At 36.6% G+C, this 19,007-nt stretch overlaps 1 protein-coding gene across 1 annotated transcript in view; it reads left to right on the top strand.

The window, feature by feature from the left end:
* Positions 1-19,007, top strand: part of LOC106919159 (cadherin-18-like) — a 130,254-nt gene that overhangs the window by 64,682 nt on the left and 46,565 nt on the right. Inside the window, exons 5-7 of the mRNA XM_088001312.1 lie at positions 9,875-10,042; positions 10,941-11,128; positions 12,740-12,993. Of these exons, the coding sequence (XP_087857438.1) occupies positions 9,875-10,042; positions 10,941-11,128; positions 12,740-12,993 (610 nt within the window). The remainder of the gene's footprint in view (positions 1-9,874; positions 10,043-10,940; positions 11,129-12,739; positions 12,994-19,007) is intronic.

The raw sequence follows: 19,007 nt of genomic DNA, 5'->3' as shown, positions 1-19,007 counted from the left end.
CACGTTAACTTACAGTGTATGAAAAAACAAACATTTTTAGATATGCTTTAAGGAAACGTCCCAAATAAACATTCCTTGTGTGACATCATCAGTCAACATGTCAGGAAGAGAACCAAGCCGATCCGCCTTTTATTTTCCAAAAGCTTAATGGGAGTATGATAATCCATAATCAGGAACAGATTTTTGTTTCAGAGATGAGCAAAGTGTGGATTTCAACCCCAGAACAAAAGCAAGACTCATGTGTAAACCCTGGACTGGGAAGGCGGTCCCACACAGGATGTGGCCATTGCTCAAAAAGCAACAAACTCTTACACCAAATGCATGTATGGAGAAAACCCTGAATTAAAAAATAAATGAATCTGAGGTGTGATAAAACATAAGTTGAATTGTTTTGTCATACAGCCATCTCCAACCTATTCACAATTTGATTTCTCTGTGGAAAGTAACACCAAATTATTCACATAAAATTTGTTAATTTCTTTATTTGTATTTTTTTCATTCTGTTGAGCATATCTATAATATGCAGAAGACAACACAGTTTGGGATGGTGGAATAAAAACGTGCAATGCTACTTGACATTCTATTGGCTGGCATTGGAGGGATTGCTGTTTGTTTTCATTAGGAATCATCATTGGATTGTTTACTTCATTTGGTGCTTCAGTTTTGGAAAAAACACCAAATATTACTCAGTATTTGGTCCAGTTTTTAGTGTAAATATCTTAGTACACTTGAAATAAGACTAAACTGACTTATATGTACATTTTCAGCATCATATAGGAGCTTGTTATAAGTCATTAGTTCCTTAATATTGATGAAAAGTTGCTAGTTCCTCTGGAAATTGTTTCACTTTCAAAAAGGCATTTTTTCATGTTCAGGTGAAGTAATCTGTCAATAATATTAGGGATTTGCTGACTTAAAACAAACTCCCATTTCTTGCTTAAGTTACTTTCAAGTTGCCTTATTTCAAATGCACTAAGATATTTGCTCAAGAAACTAGACCAATACTTGGTAAAAGTTTGTTTTTTTTGCATATTCAATCAGGGTAGTTTTGAAAAACGGTTAAAAATCATCATTTTGGATGAAGATCCATAAACTTGCCGCCTGCAGTACATGTTGAGGCTCATCGCGACGCACAAGGAGAGCAGAGAATTAGTGACGACCAACGAATGCAAACCAGTCCAGAGGAAATATTGTATTTGCAAATATAACTGGGCTGTTGTAGCAAGATTAGTGACATTCAAACTGTGTTCAACAACATTCACTGCAGAGGATTTACTTGATTACATGGTTTGCAAATCTCAAAACTGCAAGCCAGCGGAATTTGGTAAAGCACTTTCTATATCTCAGCTGAAAGCACATCTGAGACGTGGTGCTGCATTCATCCTTTTTATAGTTTGGCCATAACTCCTGTCTTCCCCTTCACCACTGTGCATCTGTCACTTACCCGCCGAGACATCAAGGCTGTTCCTCTCAAGACTCACGCTCGAATACCCCTTAACCGCGCTTCACATCTGTACTCCATCACACACACGCGCGCATGCAAAGACTCTCTACATTACCGAAGCCCAGAGTCCCCTTTCAATCCTAAATAGGCTAATTTGACTGCTGATCTGGGATTTGTGAGTGTTTGAGTTTATTGAAGGAGCTGACACAGATCAGGATGTTTCTGCACTTAGTGGATTAAGCGTTTGCTCTGGTTAAATCAAGGAAAATCTTTCCCGACGCCAATCATTGGTGATGTAGTCCAAGCAGTTCCTTCCAAGACTTATTACTACTAAAATATATTTTACCCATTACAGGTTTATTTTGTTTTAAAATTTTAATCACATCAGCACTTTCAAATTATAAAAAGAATAAAAGTAATCCTAATCAACCTGGCTTGATTTGAAAACTGAATTGTCCTTTAAACCCAGAAACTAACTGTACCTCTCTTGATAGCAGTAGCAAAACTTTAAGTGTTTACAGTAACCAGCTATGCGTCTTTAACATAACTGTGGAGGAATTTATTTTATTTTCTAGAATTGCTTAAAGGGTTTAAAGGTATTAGGATGGCACATTATCCACAGTTGAAACCATAAGTTTGCATAAACCCAACAGAACAACACACCTTTTATCCTCACCGTCTGATCAGACCAAACGTGTTGGTCAGTCAGTATTTGGTAGAATTGCCTTCAACATGTCAAACATTTTGGGTTTTCTTCCACAGACTTCTCATAGTAATGTCCCTGCATTCTGTTTGGCTGTGATGCTTTCTTGGATGTTTTAGCTGCAAACAACTAAACCTTCTCCGTCTCCTGTTATTAGCATTTTACTTTCCATTAACATAGAAAGTCCCACCATCAGTTATTCTGTTTTTTGAGTATCTGCTGTCTTCTCTAACCCCCTCTCAGACGTGGCAGACGGTTGCTGACATGTAGCCAGGTTCTGGTTCTTCTTCAGGTTTCTTCCTGTGTGATGGGAGTTTTTCCTCCCCACTGTCACCACATGCTTTAATATTAAAGATCTCTCTAAAGTCAATGACACGATGCAATCGATTATATACTGTCTCGTGTCCAGGAACAATAAATGGCACAAGTCAAGGACTTGATGCAATCCAGGGATAGAAAACCTTTTAAACAAATTTGAATAAACTGAATTAAATGCAATGTTTGAGAACTAAGATTATTTAGAGTATTTGGTTGATTTAATTGAAATTGTTTATAAAGTGATTCCAGACTACATTTGCACTTTGATGAACAGAGAGGGATGGACGGTCCGGTCGTCCATCTTGATGTGGATTTTACTGTAAAAAATCGACCTTTTTCTAAGTAGTTTGTCTCACTGATAAAGTATATAAATAAAGTGATTAAATAAATAAACTGATTTCTTTAGATACTAATAAATAAATATCTGACATTTACTTTTTCTCATTAGCAAATTAAAATAATTGTAGTAATTTTAACAAATCTAAAAGAGAAGTTTGGTTGATTTAACTTTGGACAGTGAGGGAAAAAGTGTCTTTTTATTTGGTGTACATCCTTGTTTCCTTTTTTTAATGGTTTCTTTTTTCTATGGTATTTCACTTTGAATAGGCAACTGAACCTTATTTCTGCACATTGTACATTAAATATTCTTTTGAAAAAGTGCAGTTTGTAGTTCATTTAATCCTAACTCGGATCAAATTTTCTCTGCAGTCATTTATAGATTATTTATAGATGGACATAATTGCATGTGCAAGCTTATTATTTTATTTATATTCAGTCATTTGAAATACTTGCGTCACTCTTAGGTATATGTATGTATTTCACCAATTTCATCGCTTATTATATTTGTATTATTAATATTTAACACCTAGCTTAACTAGTAAATGATTTATTATTGGAGATCAATATTCTATTCTATTTTAAACATTTAAGTGTGATGTAAAAGCCAAAACAGAGGAATAAATCTTCAGAGACTCTCACTTCTCCTGGCTTTGTATTTATATAATAACTGTATAAAAATGTCTTTATTGTACCTGTAAAGGAGGAGAATGCTCTCATGACTTCTTAAATTCAGCTGCTGCTTTCATCCAACATTTTCCCCTCAAACTCCAACTGTACTCGCATGAAGACTGTATTAGATGAGCCAAAAAACCAAGATTCCTAGAGCTGGAGATTGAAGAGTGCTTTAGTAATCTCCTATAATCCTTTTTGTTCACTTGGGAGATTGTTCTCCTTTAGAAGTTTCCCGCCAGACAAAGAGGTGGATAGTGCGATAGTATCGACTATAATAGACTGAGGAGGTTGAGGAAAAGGCTAACCACCTCACCGTGTCAGATGAGGCCAGGTTCATGGAAGTCGGCTCTTTCTCAATTATTTTCTGAATTAACGTTCGGGCACCGTAGAGATTTAGGAGAGACGGTCTGAGGCGATGCGGCTCAGAGCTGAGCTGGGAAGAGAGATCAGAGGTCTGATCTTTGTGTCAGAACACTGATGTGTGTTTCCTGCTTCCTTCCTAAGAATGCCCCAGTGACTTTTTCAGTGCTGGAAGATAATTTGATTTACGAATGAAGAGGCTGCAGATAAAATTTGGCAACCAAACCTTGATGACATTTTTACAGTGTTAAAAGTATTCAAACCCCTTGAACTTCAGTGTCATTTGCATTTTCTGTGACACACCAACACCAATCAATCAGTCTTTTCCAAAGTGTGAAAGGTGCTTTTGTATTCAGACCCCTGAGTCAACACAACCATTACAGCTACAAGTCCTTTCAGGTATGGAGCCTGAATTATCTGCTTACACTGCAAAAACAAAAAATCTTATCAAGTTCCTTACATGTTGATGAAAAGCTCCACTGGCAGAATATTTCACTTGTAAAATGGGAAAATGTCTTAATGTATTTAATGAAAATTATGTAAAACGAGCTCCTATATCTAGCTGAAAAATTTCCTGTCAATTAGTTTTGTCTTATTTCAAGTGTATTAAGATATTTGTACTAGAAACCAGATGAAAACACTTCATATCATTGAATACAATAGTAATATTGCACGGTAAAAAATATGATATACTTTATTACATCCAGAATGTTGGATTTAATTTAACTGCAGTGGATTCTCATACTCGACACACATAATTGTACCAAACACATTAAAGGTCACAGAGAGTGATGCCAATGTTATAATCATAGATGTGAAAGAATATAATATGAGCACCTCGTAGTATTTTTTTTATTTTTCAATTGTTGCAACACTTGTTTTGGGAAATATGCAGTTTAATATATCCACCACACAAACCAAAAATGGTAGATTTGAGTCTCATCTAATGAGAGAAACCTTCTCTACATTTTTAGCTTGTTTCGTCTTGCAATGTTTTTCCTCCTAACCAAAAACTCTTAGACGTCCCGTCAGTAGACTCTCCACCTGCGATGTTGTTTTAAAAACATCTCTAATTCGAGCGTCTCCTCATCTTTCTCCCTGACCTGCTGTGCTCCTGATCTTCTAGATTCTCAGTGTACATTTTGGGATTCAATATGGAAAAAAGTCTGAAGGTGTGAAAACCTTTAAGACTATTTGTTTTACTTTGTGTGACTCACAGTTGGTCATTCTCTCTGCTGGTGGATAAAAGCAAAATTCTCATAGCCACAGAAAGAAAATCTCTCTCTTTTTTTTTTTGTATGTGCTTATTGGTTTGGTTCCAGCTGTGAAATATTGTTCAGGAATGTCACACCTTTATGAACAAAGAGGTAATATGAAATTTGAAAGGTCAGGTCGTCCATCTTAGTTGGATTTTACTCAAAAAGTTTGACCACTTTCCAAGTAGTGTGTCTCAAGGACTTAAGGTCAAATGTTGCTAAGGCTGAGGGTAATAACTAGGGACTCTCAGTGCAGTTTGCAGGGCTTGTATCATTACAGGAAAGTTGTTAGCAGCACTTTGATTAGTTTTTGGAACAAAGAACAGCAGCAGATCCCTGCTGAGACCTGGCATTTCAGCAGAACGCTTTGACGCCAATACGCTACTCAGGTTGTGAGTCTTGAAAATGTTTAGTTGAAAATGTATTTTCATTCCCTGTGGGAGTTGGAAAAACTGCATTGTATTATATAAAGCATTGCATCTTTTCTTTTTCTTAGAAGCCATTACCCTTTCAGTCTGCCAGGCTCTGCAGTTTATCAAAGTCTTGAACGTTTGAGAGAGTTTCATGATGTCTTTTCACATTATTGAACTTTACCAACTCCAGCAGTAATAATTTGCTGTTTTTATGTGTCGTTAAAGGATGGGTTGTGTCTTCAGACTTCCCTTCTATAAACCAATGAAATCATAATTTTTCATCAATATTAAGGAATTATTTACTTAAAATAAGCTCCTATATCTGGTTGAAAAGTTACTTTTAAGTTAGTTTTGTTTTATTTCAAATGTACTCTGATATTTTCGCTGGAAACTAACTAGACCAAAATTAGTTGGTAAAATGTTATGTTTTTGCAATGTATGTCCACATCTTGGAGGGTACGACACCATTTTTGTTATGTTCTGGGAACATAAAGAAAAGTTTAATGTCTTATCCTCAGCTCAGGATGGAGCGTTGTGTCTTTTCCATGGCTGCCTCTTGTCTTGGATCCTTTATGAAGTTCATTAACAGGATTTTAGGGTGTAGTTGTAAAAGTTAGGATGTCTGATTGGGAAATGTCAAGGTCTGTTTCTTTCAATCTCTTTAGTTTTCTGTCTTCTGTTTGTAAGCTGGACCTAAATGCTTGGTAAGTTTGTGTTTGTCTTGCAGTGTGAATCAGAAAGTAAAATGGATCTGCAGTTGACTACAAAAATCAACCTTGTTAGTGAGGATTCTCCTTGTAGGCCAAAGTAAATTAAATTCTGTCACATGCCTTGAAATAAAAGCAGCTTCCTTTGCTGCCCTACTTATTGCTGTATCTTCTCAAGCGGAGGTAATATGCACAGAACCACACTGTGAAAGCAGTCGTTGCTACTGAGAGTGGTACTTGAGAATGAACTGCCACCATATAGTCCCATGGACTTTATTAAGAGCGAAAGTGGTTCAACCTATTATTCCTTTATTTTACACAACGCAGCCTCTGGTTTTACTTGTGGCCTTGAGGTAGAAGTTTATGAATGGAGTGTTTTGTCTCATTTTATATTGAAAACTTGTCTTTTTCATCAGCTGCGCTCCAGTCTCCCTTTTTATTGTATCATAAAGAGGATGAATCCTTATTCATACTAATACAAGAGTAGAAACTTCTGTTTACTGCTCGCTTGCTGGAATATCTTCAACTTGACAGGTTTATATTTGAAAGGTTACATTAAAATTGCAAATTCATCTGACAGGTGAAATCTTGATTACAGCTTTCTAAGTTTTCTGTTTAGACAGATCTACATCCACCACCTATATTTAGCCCTTTCTGTTGATTACCTCCTGGTAAATCCAGGTTCACTATCAGCGGCCTGGACGTCAGCCAGCCTCACCGTGACGGATGATGTGTAACCTCAGATCTTAATACTGTTGCCTGCCTGGCTTCTTGACCCACTTTTAATGATTATTCAGCCTGATGCGAAAGGATTACTTTCTGTCTATAGAGTCCTGAAAGCACAAGAGAGGAAAATGATATATTGTGTAACACGCCAATGTCTAGCTCTTTTGTGAAGTACAGGAAATAATAAAACTGAATCCATTAACTCCTAAATGGGGTTTGGTGAAATTCAAGCTGCTTGGATTGAAACTGAGACCCATGAAGTAGTTTGAGTTTTAGCTTGACAGAGTATTTCAAAGACATCTTAATAAATTTGATGTACTTTCATTTTATTGTAAAAAAAAAAAAAAGAATAATTGCAAATGCTGTAAATGTTTATGACCTAAACAAGGCCACAAAAATGTATTTATTATTTTGACTAACCGATATTATACAAGTGCAGAAATCGTGTAAGGTGTGAATAATGGTATGAATAATCAACTTGATTTCTCAAATATATCAAACGTATTGTCAAAACTGACAGGCTCAAAAAAGACCAGCGTTAATCAGAAAAAAGCCAAGTTGAATATGAAAACTGTGGAGGACCTGAAGTGATCTACAGCTCAGGACGGACAAGGCTGGTTGTAAGCTCTACTGTTACTACTACACACAGAAATCCTTAAGAAATCTTACTTAAACTTTGCCTTGGAGCCATTCTGAGAGCCAGCTTAGATGGGACAAAACGTGGTTGAGTCAGGTGGAACCGAAATGTAGAGAATATTTGAACTGTGTGGTTTTTGGTTGTAACAAGTTCAAGACATTGCAAACTGGGCTGTATATAAAACATCAGAGCATTACTTTTGGGGAACAAGTCATAACATCCCTTTGCAATGTTCTGCTCTGAGTTCTAAATATTATGCCTCAAGATCAATCAATCAATCAATCAGTCAATCAATCAATTCAGTGTATTTGTGCAGCACATTCGAGTTCCAAGGCACTTCAAAGTGTTTTACTTCATAAAACCACAACAGTACAAAGTCATAAAAACATCATACAGTCACCATAATATTTCAGGATTCTTAGGGCCAAGATAGAGTCACAGAATGTTTGGGATAATTATTCTCACATAATTATCAACATACCAATAAGAAAAGATTTATGGTCTATAGTTTTTTACACGTTTTGGTGCGCTAACATCCATTTAGTCATTGTATCCGTGTTTTGTTTACCTCAAGGTCTCAATGTTTCTGTATAATCTCTAAATCTGTTGCAGGCACAAGGTCAGCGGTGACCACAATGTCCTGGCGCCAGTCAAAAACACAATTTACAACAAAACAAGTGTGAACATATGGATTCTTGTCCTATGTGGTGTTTTTTTTTTTTTTTGTGCAAAAGCCAAGGCTGTAAATTCCCCTGTTAACAGTTGTTGGAAGAAATAAAGTAGCACACATTGACCTTATAAGATCCTGCTGCACCTCTGCCCATTTCCTGTCTGGTTACTGCAAATAGAGGCCACTCGTGCCACAAAACCCTTTTTTAAAAAGTCAACACAGGGAGCAAACTCATCTTTTGTTTTAGGCTCCTGCTGTGTCGCAGGGACGGTTTCTTTTTAGTCAGAGATCCAATCGTATATCATATTATGAAGGTTCACGGCTGAGCATCCTGTTTTCTGCATTATGAATAAATGTGATAGTGCAAGAGCCTCAGGGTGTTACAGTATAATATGATTGAAGATTGCAAAGCATATTTAGCTGTAATAGAATCGGAAGGAAAAGGCGATCAAGGATCTACAGAATTAAAGATGAAAGAGGCTCATTATTACATTCAGTACTATGAAATAAACCTGAAACTTTGGGAGGAAAGAAATATCTGTCTTACGAACAATATTATTTACAAAATGTGAAGTATATATACAGTCAGTATATTAACAAATATATTTTATTATTCCTTTATGATAATAAAAATAATATTCTTATTCATCAAAAAAAGAAGATACCCCCAGTATCAATTTGATAGTTTTAGTATATAAATGATCCATTAGCATTCTGTTAAAACCTGAATGTAAAGTTTGAATTTTGTTTTTATTTTTTTATATGTACCAAAAATCTTCTCCTAAAATACAGCAGCTTCTCTGCTGCTGTCACCAGGTTTTTACTACATTTTAATTCTACAATAGGCAAGGGGTTTTATTTGTATTGCACATGTCAATAAAGCAAATTAAATTGATTTGCATGATGAAAACATAAAACAAGCATGAAACATTACACTGCAGTGGAAAAATAAAGGGAAGTGACGAAAAGATGGAATACAGTTATGGATGAGTTTTATTAACCTGTTACCAGATTATGTGTTGATCATATTCTGAGCAGTAACAGTGTTAATCACTGTATAGTAACTTATTCAATACATTTGATGATTCGAAAATCATAGTTTGTGAAAATGTACACCCCAAAACTTGTAGATAGATGCAAAATGCACAAAGCTCCGACGTTTAACCGTCTTATTTTGTGTTCAGTCTGGATGGTAATTATGAAAATGAACCTTTTAACTTTATCTAGACTCTCTAAAGCATGGCCCAGTTTTTCATTCACTCTGTTCTACTGCAGAATCTTTTGGGTCCGTTTTTTGTTTCCTTTGTGGGAAGTGTGTGAAACGAGGCTTTAGTCGATCTCAGATACTCTATTTACAAAGAAGTTATTATTTTTTCTTCCTTGACTCTTGCAGTGACTCAGGTTTTCTCTTCTTTTGAATGGGAGTCAGGCTGTAGTGCATGGATCCTCATGACCTGACATAAATGAACAAATTCATATCACATAAGCAGAGTTTAAGCTATAACCTCCTTCATAAGAACCAGAATGGGGGTGCATTGGTCTTGCAATTTTCAAACAACAAATGAATGTTTAGATGTTCCACATGTTATCTTTATCATCTTAAATTGCTTTTTTGCATTAAATTTGCAGGAATTGTCAGAACCGCCTTACCAAAAATGGACAGAGAAGCCAAAGAACACTATACGGTTGTGATTCAAGCCAAAGACATGGCAGGCCAAGTTGGAGGGCTCTCTGGCTCCACCACCATCAACGTCACCCTGACAGACGTCAATGACAACCCACCCAAGTTTCCCCAAAGTAAGTACCGTAACAGTGGAGTTGTCGACAAAAAAAGCAGATTCCTCTATACGTGGCTTACCAAACTTGAAGAAATTGTCCCATTTAGGTTGGATATGTGAAGCTTATGGTTGAGCTGGAGTATTTTCTGCTTTTCCCTTCCTGCTTAAAATCATTTTTCAAAGCCATGCTTGTTGTCAAACCGAGCACGGCACCGCTCTGAAACATCTCCAGCCTTGAGCTGAAAGAAGTTTTCAACAAGAATTACCTGGTGCAGTTTTATAACCTAAAAAGTATTTTTACAAACCGTGCAATCCTTTCATCGGTAAAAGATGAAAGGATCGCCTCTGAAATACAAAGTTTAAAAATTAATTTAAGCAAGAAACAAGCTCCAGTAATAGGGACAGAGTGACTAGCAGCTTTTTGCTGAAGAACATGAACATTAATTAATAATATCAGCCAGTAATTCTTATTGTAATTTATCACAACTTTTGAACTCAGAAGTCTAAATTTATTTTGTTTTCTATAATTTGCAAAACCAGATGAATATTGCTCAAACCACTCTGTTTCCCAGGCTGAATTCTCTCGATTATAATGAAAAATGTAAGTAACGACAGAGCATCATCAAGAATATTGCCCTTCAGCAACGAACTTCCCATTTATTCTGCAGCAAAGAACCATCAACATTTCCCTGAATAAATATCTGCTTCATTGCAGTGCTATCAACCACAGTTTAGCGCTTAATGTCAATTGAAGCACTGCAGAGTATTTTTAATGACATTCCCTCAGGAACAAATAGTGACAGAGTCAAACTGCTTAGCCAAGCTTTTCGGTAAACAGTCAGATAGATATTCAACTGTTTGGTGCAGTAGAGATTTTTAATTTGATTTTTTATATATAAATGGATGTTCATTCACAGAAAATTACCAGCTGTATGTCCCAGAATCTGCTCAAGTTGGGAAACCAGTGGGGAAGATCAAAGCCAACGATGAAGACCTCGGTGTTAACGCGGACATTAGGTACAGCATCGTCAACTCGGAGGGCGCCAACATGTTCTCCATATCCACAGACAGAGACACAAAGGAGGGAATCATCAGCCTGAGAAAGGTAAGCGGCTGGCGTCCAGGGTTTGTTTACAGGTATCAAATGAAAGGAAGTTTTTATGGAGACACAAATACCTGGAGGGATAATTTGACCCAGAACCATAAAGTTTTAGCCTTCAGTGTCTGTGTTAGGACAGGCTGTATGTACAGTTTGGGTTCTTCTTTTTACTCTTTGACATCTAATAAAAATGTACTGTGGCTATTTGTACTTGGATGGTAAAATAAATTTGATCAGATTTTTGAAATGAAAGTTGCTTAAATACTCTGTAGTGTAAGATTTTTGACCACAAGAAGAAAGTAGTAATTTTTTTACAAGTGTCTTGGAGATATACTTTTACATTTTAATTAAATGTTCTCATTTTGTATGCTGGATCCCCGTTTATTTGTGGTTCAGTATTTGTAGAGTCACTTATTTGTGGATTTCTTGTATTAGGATATCTAAAATTTTCAAATGAAATACCTGGGTCCAATGCTACTTGACCATTTATTGCTGATTAAGTGGACGTGGGAAAACAAGAATTTAGCTTGTGCAGTAGTGTTCACATGGTTTCCATAGAGTGTATTAATGCTTACTGGGGGATAGTTGGTGTTTGAACTATTAAAATAGCCGGAAGCGTTTTAAGAGGGGGTTTCACATATCCCCAGATTTCAGCCATTCATCTGTGGCTTTGTCCCTCAGCCACACAAACACCGGCTGCTCTCCAAATCCATCTGTCTGTCCATCAGTTTTCCAAACCAGTTCTGTCATGTTCAAGAAGAAAGTTTTTCTCAGAATTTCAGACCACATGATGAACAATTTTGACTTAGAAATGAATGTTCCCAGGTGGTGCTCTTGGTATATGAGTTTTTTTTGTTGTTTTTTTCATTTAGTTTTGACCAATAGCACCTTGTTAAGAATCCTCACCATGGTGAGGTCCTCATATTGTGCTTATCAAATGTTCTTGGATCCGACATGCTTTATAAGACACCTACAATGTTCACACAGCGAGTGAAATACTCTTTAAAGGTTATTTTGATGAAATATCATCCCTGAGTGGCAGCCATTTTACAAAAGAAATATGTACACTTCAATCAGTTTATTCACTTGAATACAACACATTTCATCATTAATTTAATCTACATTCTCTTACATTTAACATTTAATCTTGAATCAACCTGCGCCTTCCTCAATTGTAAAAAAAAAAAAAAATGTGTAAATTAAAATATGAGTTGCAAACAGTAGATCATTCTCATTTTAACTCAAAAGTGTTTAAGACTTAAGCATTTTTTTTCTCATAAAGTGTTTTGAATTGATTTATGGTAGAACATTTTCAACTCATCATTCAAAAAATCCATAATTTTACTCCATGCACTAAAATGCACATTTGTTTTAAAGCAGGTTTGCTTTGAAATCATATTTCCTTCCTTTATTTCTGTCACTTGAGCTTAAGGCAGAACATTTGTCAATTAATTGCCAATAGTCTCTTTCTGTCTTTACCAAATCACTTAGTTTCAAGGTATTTGATTGAGTTGACAGTTTGTTGTTTGTTCTCTTGCATTCATTTTTATACAGAATTCTCACAGCTTTCTTTTGTGCCACAAACAAAGGTTTAGTGTCGTTTTATTTTCCCTGCAGCCCCTGAACTATGAGAGGAAGAAGACCTACATGCTGCACATCGAAGGAGTGAATACACATGTGGATCCACGGTTTTCCTACCTGGGCGCTTTCAAAGACACGGCTACCCTTAAAATCACAGTGGGCGATGTGGACGAAGCCCCCGTCTTCTCTATGGATTATTATATCCTGGATGTTTACGAGAACTCACCGAGTGGAACTGAAGTGGGATCGGTTACGGCCCGGGATCCAGACAGCAGAAACAGTCCTGTAAGGTAGGAGACTCGGTCACATTAAATCTGAACGTACAGTCTGAGCAAAAACTTCTGAAAAATTGATTTTGTTCCTTTAGACTTACACACTGCAAACGCAAAGAAAGCCCAGCATTGATAAAGCAGTTTGGTTATTTTGAGGCTCAGCACTTTTTCTGCTGACTTGCAGCAGATAAACAGCATTTGGGTGATTTGATTTTAAATCAAAAGGTGTTTTGTATTTGCAGATTGGAGGATATGTGAACCAAACATATTCTTTTTATCTCAAAAATAGTTTTATATAACCAAAGCTCACACTTGCAGGATGTTTTCAGCAATGGACGATTTTTAAAAAATCCCAGCTCCCCAGAATATATATACACATAAATACACACTCTCAAATACAAACATGGGTACACAATATGTACGTATACATCATAACAGTATAAACATTTATAATTCAACATTTTAAGGCTCTTTTAAAGCTCACTAATTTTAGATCATCATTCGGTTTATTCCACTGAAACATCCAGATTTTAATTGACATCTTAATAATTTCTGAATACAAAATTATTCCTTGAAGCCTTTTACATCAACTTTTATAGCATTAGGATTATTGTCATATTCAGTGACTTTAGATTTTAAAATATTACTCTAATTTAAAAGTGTATTAGTTGGTTCCTGATATTCCACTTTATTAATAAGCCTTATAGCTTTTTTTTTGTAGCTTATGTAAAATGTGAATAGACGTTTTATTCTCTTCAGTCTTACAAGGTGTTCTGCATCAGTTGTTCTCCAGATGATGAATTTCAGAGAAGTAAATGAGTCGGGAACAAAAGAGGAATTGTCTGTCCTGGAAAAACATTTCTAGTTTCTGAAAATCATTTTTAAAAAACAGAACATAGGTGTGACACAGTACCTGACAGTTTCATCATCCTTCGATAGTCTACTCCTGTACGCCATGTTTTCAGTGACTTTGACATTAAAATTGTACTTTCTCCTCCAAACTGTGCTTCCCTTTGTATGTTTTGATAAATTCAAGCTGGTGACATCATCTTGGCTTCGCACAGGATCTTCTTTTTGACAGGTTCTAAATTTGTCATTGTTTTTCAGTGAAGTAAAACTTGTAATGTTATAAAATAAATTCTTTACTGTTATATTCCCTTTTATTTAACTTCCGGATCATCCAGAGGGTTCACAGGGAGTTCTGCAGTGTTCCCTGTAAATCATGTTAGTTTTTTGGCTTCACCAGGAATCTGCTTATTTTTCCTGCAAGCTTGAGAAGTAACCTGAGGCAAGACAATTACTCTGCACATTTATATGCACTCTAAACAGATGCTTGTATGCTGGTGGGAAATGGGGGGAGGAAAAAATAAAAATTCATGCTAGCCTTAGGCAGCGTGCTGAACAGGTGCCTTGTTCCTTGGCAGTACACTCCAGCAACTACAGCGCTTGTAATGATTTGAATTTGCTTCATGTTCTTGACAAAACTGATGGAATAGTTGTGAACCTGATACTCCTTAAGAGGTAATGCATTGGTCTTACATCAATAAGAAACAGTCTTCTGTTGCTGCAGCGTGTAATGGGAGATTATTTGGTATGTTTAGCGGTGCTGCAGAGGCCAGAGGGTCCATAAAAAGCATTTAAGATTTATGAACAGAAAGACATAACCTGTTGGTGGTTGATGTATCATTGGGTTATTTGCAAGAAAATATACCCACTGTATTCTCTTTATTATTCGATTGCTGCAGCAGAAAATAGCAACATAAAAACTTTGCTTCTAGAAGTGTTCGCCTCCCAGATCCTGGTGTTGCTTCATAGCATTTGTGTCAAAGTCAAGCTTGGGGGCCAAATTCTGCCTGCAGTCTAATCCTAATTGACCTTCACATTATTTTTAAGAGTCTAATAGAGCTAGTTTGCTAACAGACACCTGAAAACTGCTATTGCAGATCTGAGAATGCTCTGCTGGTACAGGGTAGAGTCCACCAAAATGGTCAAGCAGAAGTTGGAAAGCAGAATCTTTCTGGACCAGTGGGAAGCCATCTGCAGTGGACACCCAGTGTTTACAGGAGGCAAACCAATAATTAAAATGAATAGTTAATAACACTAATATCTTGCATTAATGCTCACAGTGGAGACTATCTTAGCATAATCTACAGACAACAGTCAGTCAGCAGCATGGAAAATGTGGCTCTTTTTGGATTGGCTGCTTATCAAATGCCAGCCAGTAGTATGATATTATATATGCTCCATAAAAAGCATATGTCTAGATTTGTCTTCATTTCGGCACATTGAGTTTGATTCTCTTGCTCTATAGTAAGAAATAACTTGACTTTAATGCAACTTTTGTGACCTTTATGAACAGGAATCAGAAGGGAGATGTAGGAAACCAGAAGGATGGAAGACATGCAGCTAAGGTCTTCAGGTCAGGACTTGACCCCATAGTAACCTCTGCATACGTGGCACCGGTTGGACCCAGCATGCACAACATGCCCCTCCATAATGGAAGATCTTTCTAAATAATACACATTAACAAACACAGGTGTAAAGCTTGTACCTTGTGACAAAATGTTGTAAACATAAACAGCCTGGCAGCCACAGGAGTCCGGCGGGACCCAGAACTTCCTGGAGCTCTGTATGGCGGTCTGTGTCGCTCACGCTGTGGTAGTGGATGTTTCTGAAACGCTGAGGGCAGTGAAAGTGTGTGACAGGTAGCATGACAGCTAGTGGCACCATCAGCCAAGTCAGGCATTTATCCTTCTGCTTTTTGAGCTGCTGTAACACCAAGAAATCACAACTATGTGAAGCAACAGGTGGAAGCCTCTGTACCAGGCGGTTAACTCCCACTTCCATTAAACAAGGAGCATTTTATCACGCTGAGTTCAAACATGTCTGAGGGTGTTTTTGACAGATCATTCCTTCTGTAACTGACAGGCAGCTTGGGACAAATAAAAGGAAAACATCATAGAGGCATAAAGGGAAAAGGCAGGGATCACAAGATCGGCATAGTCTAGTTTAAGACGCTCAGTATTAAAAAATGTCACAATTTCATGTTTCTTCAGTAACAAAATGTGCTTATTGCTACTAGTGTTTTGATTTATTTTGCATATACAGTAGACATGTTGGGATGAAAGTGTCATTTTAATACCATCATTCTTTCTTTTTCTACATACACAGGAGAAAAAAATACAAATGTACCTATTTTAGTGGTAGTTTTTATTTATGTATTGTTTAAAATGGAACTTAAATAATTAGTATAATAAATCATATTTATGTAATATGAGTTATATAATTTATAAATTGAGTTTGTGGATGTTAAGATTACTCATTCTGTCAAATTAAGTACACAATCAAAGACTACTCATCTGTTGGCCTAAAGTGTATTTCCTTGTGAATTAATTAATAAAAATTTAAACAAATGAGGTAATAAAACTAAGCGAAGGTAGTTTTAGGAATAAAAAACTACCTCCTGATAATATTCAGAATATTATCTAAGGTGACTACAGGTTTCTCAAAACTTTTCTTGGTCTTCTCTGAAGTTTAAAGAAGTCCAGACTAATTCTGAGTTATAATATCGAACTGTAATTTCAGGGTTCATGAGTGGAGAAAATAAAGAAAGGAAAGTTTCAGGAAGCGCCTGCCTGGGCGTTCATCGAACTCAACCGGAACCTCAGAGAAAGATCAGGAATACTGTGGGTCAAACGAAGCTGGTTATTGATTTGGAACCACTTAAATATCTGCTTTGTTGTTCTGCCAACTTGAGAGTGACTTTGGCCTCAGCAGAGGTTCAGTCGGCCCTGAGGTCGCTCCTTGCGGGACCAGTTACCTGACCTCTTCTGGCTTTTGCTTTGGGTTGCCTCCCTTTGGATTTGGAGCAGCAGTAAATATAACAGAAATGTTCCGTAAGAATGTCACTGAGGAATGTCGAAGACGTACCGATAAAAGGAAACTACTCTCAGGAACTTCATATTAAAGTAAGCAAACTGACAAAAACATTGTGTCTCCCACCAGAATGGGTGCAGTTTACCAGGCTTGGTTTCAGATTATTTTGTAGCAACCCTGCTGTTTGCCTTCAGCTTCTCTGCTCCTCACTGAGTCGGGACACTCGGGTCAGCTGCTGGGTGCTGGAGATCCTGGAGTTTCTGCAAAACTGTTTAATCAGGAAAGGATATGTGACCATGTTACATTGTACAACCAGTTATTCAGATGTTTAAGCTAAAGAGAGAGCAGAAAGGGTTAAACATACATCACCAGGTAAAGAGATACATGAAAACTTTTGGCTTTGCTGTTGGAGGTTTTGTTGAATAAAACGTCAGGCTGATATTGACCCTCTAATACGTTAATTACTGTTTAAAATTAGCTAAACGTGAATCATTTGCAAAAGCTTTTTTAAATTTTTAAATTAGAAAAGTAATTACATGAAAGATCCTTTGCCGCCTGTTATTTTGAGCAGAACAAATCTGTCACAACATTTGAGATTCAGGACATCAATAATGGAAGCCGAGGACAAAATTGCATAAATGACTCGACGTCTGCCTGCCTTTTCGAACATTTTCATCGTGTTGGTTAATTAATGTGACTCCATTCACAGCACATACACGCCTCAGACTTCCATCAAACATGTGATCTTAGAAGTTAGAAGTGAATTTCTATAAACTTTTAAAATTAATTGGAGTACTAACCAGGCGTTTGTGGCCAGTTTTCAACGTCCTGCTCTGCGACGTTTGACCTGCCAGCACTACTGAATCTAATTTATTTCTCTTTTTAAAAAATAGATAATAAATAATATTCAGAATATTATTTTCAGTCATTCCTCTTATGAGCATTAAGCTGTTTATGTTATGAACAATTTTACCAGTATTTGTAAACAAAGGCAACATTATATTTGGACTTTTTGGCATATTAAGTAGTGCTTTCGGTTAGCTGTACAGTGGACCTGCCTCTTTCACTTCAGTATTTTTCTGTTGACCGTATCTATATTGTTTGTGAAAAATTCACCTATTTTTAGATTTTTGCATATTCGCAGTTATTTTAGCCTTTTCTGATTCAACAAGTAAGTAAACTCGTCATGTTGTCTGAGATTTAACTGTAATGATACACGACTGTATAAACACAGTTCAACTAAATATTGACTGAAATATTCAGAAAATAAGTACCACTTCCATTCTTCGCCCACTTAAAGCATTTACCATAATGGGAATCTTCATCAGTGCCGACAGAGTTTCTGCATAGCACAGCATGAAATGAGCAGACGTTTATATCTGGTCGTTGCCGAGGCGTTTAAATGAACCTTTTTGTTCAAAACCTTAGATTTGGTCTATACACATTTTATATTGTGTCTCTGAATTGCAGTAAAGCCAAATACTGTTTTAAAATACCCCAAAATCTATGGCAATGTGGCTTAGTTATTACACAAAATTCACATTTGTACTTTTTGTTCTTCCATTTGGGTTTTCTGCTACTTATAAAAACAGCCCAAGCGCTTAAAAAACCCACCCAGCTGTTTTTTGCCGACAAGTTAATGTTTTCTGGTGTCAATAACAGATTTGCGTCCCAAAATGATGATTACACAAAGCTGGTTTTGGTTTGCAGTTTTCGCCACAGAACATTTCTGCTTGGTTGACTCTCAAAGCATTTGATATCTACTGTTGTTTCTGTTTCACTTTTTATCTCTGTTGTAGTAAAATTAGCTGCCATTTCTGTCTGCTTTATGGAGTGGGCGGCAGCAGCACAAGCTGTGGCGAGGGAGAAAACTTGCAAGTGAAAAAAGAAAAAAGCAGTAAACAGAAAATATATAGATTTCTTTTGCAAGAGTCGACTTTGGGAGGACATGTGAAACACTCGGCCCAGCTCTGAATAAAGATATAATGTTGTTTTATCTTTTCTGTTGTTGTTTTGCCACCCTAACCTTTGACCTCTTTATATTGAAGAGATAAAAAACCCTGCAGGACTAACGGCGCCATGTGTTTGTGGGTCAAAAGCTGGATTAGTATTAGGCCTTTAGGACATTTACTTTGTTTCTGTCTTCTCCTGAATCT

This window comes from Poecilia mexicana, unplaced genomic scaffold (assembly GCF_051168715.1).
Source record: "Poecilia mexicana isolate PSO_F unplaced genomic scaffold, ASM5116871v1 scaffold_20, whole genome shotgun sequence".
Classification (NCBI taxonomy): Eukaryota; Metazoa; Chordata; class Actinopteri; order Cyprinodontiformes; family Poeciliidae; genus Poecilia; species Poecilia mexicana.
Note: the sequence above shows the minus strand (reverse complement) of the source record. Positions and strands in the feature narration are given on the sequence as shown.